This window comes from Salarias fasciatus, chromosome 3 (assembly GCF_902148845.1).
Source record: "Salarias fasciatus chromosome 3, fSalaFa1.1, whole genome shotgun sequence".
Lineage (NCBI taxonomy): Eukaryota > Metazoa > Chordata > Actinopteri > Blenniiformes > Blenniidae > Salarias > Salarias fasciatus.
In genome coordinates, this window is record NC_043747.1 from 11,285,625 (window position 1) to 11,294,072 (window position 8,448).

An 8,448-nucleotide genomic window follows, 5' to 3' on the forward strand; every position below is an offset into this window, starting at 1 on the left:
ACAAGGCGGAGAAATAAAAAGGCAAATTCAAAGAATATCAAAGCTTTTAATAACAGAGAACTTGGATCCTTTTTCTTGTTGATGGATCCTCTTTAAACAATTTGTAAGAAAAACTTCAGATTTCAAATGTTTAATATTCAATGTCAGTTCATCAATATTATATACACACATAACTGATATACAAATGAAGAAGTGCAAATTACAGAGTAAATTGTACATGTGTTACATGTTACAGGCACAGTGGTTCGTGTACAGTGCAAGAGCATCAGTAAGCCACAGGAAAAGCCCACAAATGAAGTCATTTACCTGCAGATTCACGATTGCATAGCGCTCCTCTTTCTATCACCAAGCTACAGCTGCGCACATTTGTTCTTAAGGCACATAAGTTGTGTGCAAGTGTTCTTGTGCAAATGTTGCTGTCTTTTTTTATATCACAGTTATCCGAGTCTCAGCTAAGCTGTGTCAACATATGGATACGGACTTTTATTCACTTTGTTAAACTCATTTATAGAGTAACTGCAACAGTATTTAACTAGAGAAACTGGAATATTAAAACTACTACAAATTTGTAACTCGGTGCAAGTTAGAGATCATGTTGGAAAAACAAAACACATTGAATATTGCTTTCTGGCAGCCTAAGTCATGAGAGCACTACAATCTCGTGTTTAAACACAAAATTACATAACAAAAGACACCTCAGATGAAATCAACACAGAGCCAGGAAAAAAACAAACAAACAAACAAACAAAAAGCCCTTGGATGCATTTTTCACTTCTGTTTAGCTGAGCGGCGCTTAAGCTATGGAATTGCAGAGTTTTCTCAATGGATTTCATGACACAAAAACTGCATTTCCCTGTTCAATGTAAACATGGCACCAGAAGTTGAATACTTTTTCAATCATGAGACTTCAGTTTTAGTTCATATTCAAATATTCTTTTCAAAGTGATTAAAAATAGGCTGGTCATATTTTGCGAGTGCAGGAGACGGTGAGCCTGAGGAAGCGTTGTTGGTGTTACATTTAAGTTTCAACAAGCTGCGTTTGGCTCCACGTCACTTGTAAAGACTGAGCTCGGGGCTGTGGTACAGACACATGTAGGAGTCGCACAGCAGGCGGCGGGTGGACTCCCGCAAGGACGCGGCGTCCACTCTGCTCAGCTCGTCCTCCGACAAGCTGAGGTAGCGGCCCACTTCCGGACAGGCCTTCACGTGCGGGATGTTGAAGCCGTTCTCTCCACCTGCGTGAAAATGAACAAGGAAATGGAAGCCGCTGGACCAACGTCTGCTTGGCGTCAAGCAGAACGCGGCACAACACCTCAATTTACCTTCACGGTCGGCCATGCTGTCAAAAAACAGCCAGTCAGAGGCGAGGGGCCCGTGCTTGACGAAGCTCACGTAGTGGCTGGTTTCGATGCACGTCACAGCGAACAGAGACATCTGCTGGCGGGCACAATGCAGGGGACCCGTCCACGCCGGGTCAGGAACGCTGATCTTCACTGGGCTGTGGGACGCACGCTTCTTATGAGTGTGGACCTGACGGAGACAGGAAGGAGAGAGATAACGGTGGTCTTTAAATCCTGCTCCAGTGGTTAGTTTGATGAACTTAATGGAATGCATCTTTCTGCTACCTCTGCCCTGCTTCTCTGTTTAGATTGGCTCCAGCCTGCTGCGACCCCACATGAGGTAAACTGCAGGACAGGTGACTGAACAGTAAAGTACGAAATGCCTACCTGTGTTTTACAAGTCTCGCAATACTGCTTAAGATGCCCAGGAGTGATGTCTCGATCTTCATAACACTGCAGACACTCCCACTCTGCCACAGCCTGACAGATGCTGCACTGCCTCAAACCTACAGGCAGAAACCGACAGAAAGTTACGTTTCAATGTAACAGAGAGCAGCTGAAAGTAAACAGAATGCAGCTTAAAGATTCCCGAGATTGTCCCTTGTGGTTTCTCTTACTGTCGTCCAGCAGGTCGGTGATGTCCAGGCTCAGGGAGGGCAAAATGGCGTCAAACATTTTGAACTCCTTCCCAAATCTTGGCATGAGCAGTAAGAGGCAGGAGGGAGCCTGATGGAGAGGATCGACGCAAGATGTTCGTAGATTTATTACAAGATCGTAGGTTTAATTGAACAGAAGCATCGCTCATTTCTGCTACCTCGACAAACTTGAGGCCGGAGTGAAGGAAGGAGGCTTCCAGCAGGCTCTGCACGGTGGCGACCCGCATCCGACCGGACGCCGGCAAGGACAGGGGGATGGGGGAGCCGACCGGGGAGACGGGGGAGGGGGAGGAGGGGGAGGACGGGAGGGCCGGTGGGAAGAGCTGGTAGAGGTGACACTCCTGAGGCTCCTGAGTCATGGATCTGAAAGACAGACGAGGACGTTAAATCGAGAACTTAAAGACAGGGTTACCATGGCGGCCGCTTGTAAACAATACATCAATCACGTGCGAATCGTTATCCCACAAGCCGCAGTGGAGTTTTCATTGTGCTTGACGGCACAAAAAAGCGGAGCGAGGTTACCTGATCTTGAGGAGCGGCTCGACTCGGAGGAGCTGGAAAAGCTTGTTGAGGAACTCTTCAGGATCTGACGGAGAGAAGACGGCGGCGCGACGGCATTCCTCAGTTTCAACAACATTGTTTGTGGCGATCACGCCTGCAGGAGGCCAAAGACTTTCACGCACACACACACACACACACACATACACACACTGTACCTTTCTCCTGGTTGGTGAAGCCGGCGTTGGTGTTGGCGGCCTCCAGCAGTCGTCTCAAGGCCATGGTCTTACTGGCACACACATAGCCATACCTGAGAAACACAACCGGAATACAATTAAACAACTGGGGGGAAAGGCTTGTTTCGGTACTGAAATATTTATTTTATTGTGTGCTAGAATGTAATTTTTTTTTCAAAACCAAACTAATTTTAATATTGTACATCAAATTGAAAACAGTTCTTCATGCAAAACTTCAAGGCGTCACTGAAGATGAAGTACGTGCAAACACACACGTGCACACACACACCTTCGTAGGGGGTTTACAATCTCACAGCGCAGCAGGTCTTGAGCCTGACTGGAGCTTTGTTCAGTTTCAGTATCAGCAGGCCAGAATAACACCCAGTCAGCTGAGCTGCAGCAGGAGAAGAGGCTGGAAACGAAGAAGAAGAAATGTTCAACAAATTGAAACAGGAAATTAAAAGGATATGATACCATGAATCTGACAACCTGGACATCTATTGCAGCTGTGATTCTATTTAAACCAATGGTTTTCTTTAATAAAAGCATCAAATATCAAAGTATTGTGCATTCAAACTTGAGAAATCTTTCATCTGCAAAAGAAATAATATTTATGGGAAGATTAAGAATTATGTTGCAGAAGCTAAAAGGAGAAGCAGCATAAAAACATGACGAGTTGATAAATTCTACTCTGCTGTCACTTTAGATTTGGTGCATTTGCAGTTTCGCTCCTCTCTCTATGACTCAGGTTTCACCTGAACAGCGTGGCGTCCAGGTAGCAGGAGTTGAGGTGACCCTGGATGCCTCTTTTCCAGCCGTCATACAGCTCTCTGGCCTCGTCCCCCTCCACGGGAGGCGTGTGCTCCTCCACACGCTCGCTGCCCCAGTCCGCGAAGCCTGCCGGACACGGACACGTCACGCTCACAATTACGTAATAAAAAGCGATGGACACCTTTTGGAAATCTGTCAGATGAGCGCGTTTATAGACTGGAAGGAGTGGAGAAACCTCATAAAAAGGTGTGGCTGAGAGTCAACAAATCAGTGTTCCTGCTGGACATGATTCAGCTTTTAATAACAATGAGAGTGAATGCAGTTCAGAAACAGGTGTCAAATTACAAGCCCCTGATGCAAAAATCGCAGAAAAGTCCCAGAAGAAATCGGGCTCCAAGCTGACAGAAACAAACACTCTTAAATGCGTTCACAACTGGAAAAGATGAGCTTGACTCCCACGCTTTCTCAAGTGACTCAGTGAGAAGAGTGTTTTGCGTGCGCGCCGACAGTCATTTCTCTCACATATAGAGTTGCAGCGCTCCACTTGATTGACGGGCGTCTCGGGGGCGGGAAAGCGGGAGTCGCGTCTGCAGTTGCGAAGCTTGACGAACAGGCCCTTGTTGGGCGGGCAGCGGAAGTGACGCTCGCCGAGGTAACTGCCGTCTGTTCCTGCAGACAGCTCGTGGTCCTGACGGAGACACACACACACACACATACAACACGTCTTCATGTCGTAAGAAGACGCAAATATGTTGACACAGCTGCGTCTTGTGGAATAAAAAGCCAAACAGGATAATTTGAAAGATTATTTTCATAAAAACTCCCGTTACCAGTTCGATTCCCGCCACCGTCTCTGGCACGCCGTTTATCTGTCCGATCCAGCGGATCACCCCGAAGAGCGGCGGGTCGTTCACCTCCACCATGGAGCCCACCTCCAGCTCCTCCCCTGGCCCCGCCTCTCCGTCCACCGCCGCTTCGTCCCCGTTGTGCGGAGACCACAGAGCCGAGGGCGGGCTGTGCGTGCCGTTGGCGTGCTGCGGCGGCGGCTCGGCGGCAGGAGGCAGAGCTGAGCTCTGGGGTTTGGGGGGAGGGACGGGGGGAGGGGGGAGGGGAGGAGGCGGCAGCAGCTTGAGGTTGGGTTTCGGAGGGGGCGGCGGCGGCGGCTTGGGTCCGTGCCTGACAGGGGGCATCAGGGCCGTCTTCGGGGAGGACGCCGTCGGCGACGTGGGGGCAGGTTTCGGGAGGGGGGGCAGCGTCGGCTTCAGGATGGATTTGGGAGTTGGGAGGAAAAGAGGGTTGTGACGGTGGGATTTCTGTTCTGAGGGCAAATGAAAAAAAAAAAAAACCCTCACATTTGGATACAAATCTCTTGCATTTTCACAGAGCTTTTATCCACATTCACAAAAGAAGAACGAGAAAAGATTTGCAGAACTGTTCGGAGTAAAAACAGTTTTTATAGAAAAAGCTGCCATACCTGAGGACACCTTACCGACGGGCAGTAACAGGCCATAGAGGGGCGAAGGAATGTGGCAGAGCCTCACTCCTTTGTAAAACCCATCCCAGTTGCCAACAGGAGCGTCCTAAAACACACACACAGTTGCAGTCCAGCAAATTGATTTTCAAGGGAATGCAAATACAACGTTTCAAGCTGAAGCAAGTTATTTAACTCCAGAGAACAGTGACAGAGACGCAGGCCTAAAAGACAATAATCAACCACAAACTTCTGAATGTAATTCATCTGGGAAAAGAGAGAAAACAAACAAAAATAAAATTAAAGATGAATCTGAATGTTTGTACCATTATTAGTAAAGTTTTTGCTGATATCGTGATAATATTGTTATCGTGATATTTTTTGCCCATGATAATCGTGAAGAGAAAATTTGATATCGTGACAGCCCTAAATCTGAATGGATTTATGTGATTCTGTAGCGACTCCCTGCAGATTTCACAAAATTACATGTAAACACACATTTTCATCTTATTTCAGTTCCGTCATTTTCAAATTCGTTCTGCAGCTCTTGGCGACAATTTAGACAGTTCAAGAGATTGTCCAGAAAAATATGGTTTACCTGCCTGCTCACTCTTAATCTGCATGCGACAAATGAGTAATAAAAAATCCAACCTCCTCAAAAAATGCACAGAAAGTTTCATTTGCATTGATTCTCAAGAAGGCGGGTTGACCTTTAAGTTTCAACGGGGGAGGGAAATTGACAACTAAAAAAACCCAGAATGGAGAAGCAGACAAAACTGTCGGAAAGGCTCGAAGTGGACACAATAGATAAAATGACCAAAACAACTCAAGTAATTGAAAGCTGAGCTGCGATCTGTCAAACAGCTGAAGAGTTAAGCTCATGACAAGGTTTAACTTCAATCAAAACTATAAATATGTCTGCCAAACTGCTTTCAAAGCTAAACAAAGTGATAAAATGTCAAAAAATTCTTATTAGTAGGTCTTAAACTTGGAATCAACGTATCATCAGCCATAGATTTGCAGTACAGCTTGCTGACCCCATGTTTGACTCTGTTGCTGTTTCAGTGTAAGTGACTGCTTAAACTCAAATACTGTTGCTTTCTGCTCCAAGTTTATGAAGTGTTTAGAATGATTAAGAAGTCTTCTGTGGGTCACACTGACCGCAACAACTCCGACGTACGTTCCCGGCGAGGATCGGCCGGACAGGACACCACAGAACTGCACTTCTCCGGCATGCACGGCGTCCTTGACCTGAAAGCACACCCGCTGGCCGGTCTGGAACAGCGGGGGCGACAGGGCAGGGCCTCGGCCGTGAGCGGAGGCGGATGCCGACTCGGTGGTCCGCGACAGCAAGCCGTGCGTCGGAGTCGGGCTGCTCGGCCGGTGATGTTGGTGGAAACTGATGCGACGGCTATGCTGCTGCTGCGGAGGATGATGAGGATGATGGCTTGGACGGTCGATGTTGCCATGGTGGCCGTTGCTTTGGGGACCACTGCTTGCCCGGTGGTGATCCCGGCCGCGCGCTCGCTCCTGTCCGTCCGAGGCGTTGCCGCGGGACCACTGGCGGGGGGTAATGTGACTGGCGGGGACGAAGAGGCCACAGGCCTCGGGGCAGTGGAAAAGACGATGACCTTTGTAAGAACCGTTGCTCTGTCCTCGACCGACTGCGGATCCCTGGAGGAGCAGCGGCGAGTAAAGAAGGCGTCAATATCACCACTGACAGAAACAGTAAAAAGGTTTTCAATAGTTAATTTACCATGAGCTCCACCCCGAAATACACGGCGCTGCTGCCTCCGGTGAGCGGCCCCACGTACTTCAGCTCAGCCTCTGCGAGCTCGCCCTGTTCGCCCATCTGGACCCACAGCGGAGCATTCAGAGGTAAAGAGGGTAACTGCTGCAGAGTCCCATTGTCTGCAAAATAACAACAAACACACTCACACATACAAGAAAAAAAAAAAAAAAAAAAAAAACAAAAACCTAAAATAAATAACTAGATATAACTGATTAAAATAAACAGACGGAACATTTGGGGGAAATTTGTACCTTTAACCAGTCACATTTCACAATGTTTAGTCTTTTATTATGTCCACTGTCAAGCGCTTTGTGGTTCTGTACCTATGAAAGGTGCTACATAAATAAACCTGTTGCATTCAGCGTTCCATTTACAACATGTAACACCAACTCTTCTGAGTATTTAGTATGGATGCATTACTTAGAAGTTTCAGTCGAGCTTCTGGATCCCTCACAGGCTCCAGCAGGTCAGCGACGTCATTCGAGATTTCGAGCAGATACCTCTTCTCTACTCTGCACATGATACTGCTGTCCAAAACCTGTTGGTAAAAAATGAGGTTCAGTAGAAAGAAAACATGAAGGAGAAAGGTGGGGAGGAAACTGGGATAGTGAATAAAGAACAACAACACAAGAGTGTGTACATTATCGTACATTATTCTAATTGTGTGTATCATTTCAAAATATTGACCCAGCAGCATGTGGTTGAGGGAGCGCATCACAATAATCTGAGAGGCAGTGAACCATAACAATGTACAACTGAAGCTAAAGAAATGTTTCAATCATTCACAGGTGTGTTTCTGTGCATGGGTGCTTGCCACCTGCCTCTTGCATGTTATTAGGTTGTGCAGATTTCAAACTTCTGTCACTTGAACAAGGCTGCTACACAGAAAAGACTGACTGCAGTTTTTTTTTTGTTTTAAATCAGACCTTGTGTAAAAATATTTAATTTGGTGTTTTTACAACTATTAGCAAAACACTGTTCAATCACATTAGATTATTTTCTCAACGTTGAGAAACATTGCATTGAGAGATCTTTTTACAGATATCGATGTGTGGGCATGTGTAATCTTAATTTCCTCCCGGACATAATCAGCTAATACCTTGACCCAGGGGTGGTCCCCTCTCGAGTCCAGCTCCTGGCAGAGGTACCCCCGTACCAGCCGAATGGTACCTTCCAGCTCGTCCTGGACCCTCAGGTCGGTCGAGATCAAGTACATTCTGTGGGGGCGACGCTTCCTGTTGTGCTCATTGGCTCCTGACATCTCGAAAATTGTTTTAATCTGTTGCTTGTTCACAGTGTGGTTACGTCCTTCATTTTTCTATGAGAAAGAAGAAAACATAGAGCCGGTAGGAGCGCCATGTTAGCACGTTTTCGACAACTTAACGCAACGTCAGGTAAACTCAATTCAACTTAAGTGCGCTTTGAAAACATATGAAAGAACAAACACCGCTATTCGGCGATATTTGATTTTTCTAACAAACCGTGTGGAAAAAGTTCGCTCTCATGGAAAACTCACCGACTTCAACCGACCGTCAACATTTCCAATCACATTTAAAGTTGCTCCGCTTCAATAACAAACCACCTCACCTAGAAAGCAGGAAGTACAATGACTGACACCACCTCGACCAATCACACGCCAGAACAGACGTGCGGGGGTGAGTTTTAGCCAATCAGAGAGCTTGTG

At 46.8% G+C, this 8,448-nt stretch overlaps 1 protein-coding gene across 1 annotated transcript; it reads right to left on the reverse strand.

Annotated features, from left to right (window-relative positions):
- Positions 1–26: 26 nt before the first annotated feature.
- cyld3 (cylindromatosis (turban tumor syndrome) 3) lies at positions 27–8,369 on the reverse strand. Its single transcript, XM_030088234.1, has 17 exons — positions 8,281–8,369; positions 7,864–8,082; positions 7,185–7,302; positions 6,729–6,883; positions 6,134–6,646; positions 4,976–5,081; positions 4,332–4,819; positions 4,024–4,189; positions 3,486–3,627; positions 3,020–3,142; positions 2,713–2,804; positions 2,519–2,582; positions 2,155–2,359; positions 1,958–2,066; positions 1,728–1,846; positions 1,323–1,530; positions 27–1,235 (listed from the first exon to the last, which is right to left on the reverse strand). The coding sequence occupies exons 2-17, from the start codon at positions 8,023–8,025 to the stop codon at positions 1,051–1,053; spliced, it is 2,955 nt and encodes a 984-aa protein (XP_029944094.1). The 5' UTR covers positions 8,026–8,082; positions 8,281–8,369; the 3' UTR covers positions 27–1,050.
- Positions 8,370–8,448: the final 79 nt, after the last annotated feature.

Coding starts and splice junctions, on each gene's coding strand:
- cyld3 (XM_030088234.1), bottom strand. CDS start 8,025: ATGTCAGGAGCCAATGAGCACAACAGGAAGCGTCGCCCCCACAGAATG. Junction 2,805..3,019: donor ATTGTAAACCCCCTACGAAG/GTGTGTGTGTGC, acceptor TGTGTTTCTCAG/GTATGGCTATGTGTGTGCCA. Junction 1,847..1,957: donor CACCGACCTGCTGGACGACA/GTAAGAGAAACC, acceptor TTCTGCCTGTAG/GTTTGAGGCAGTGCAGCATC.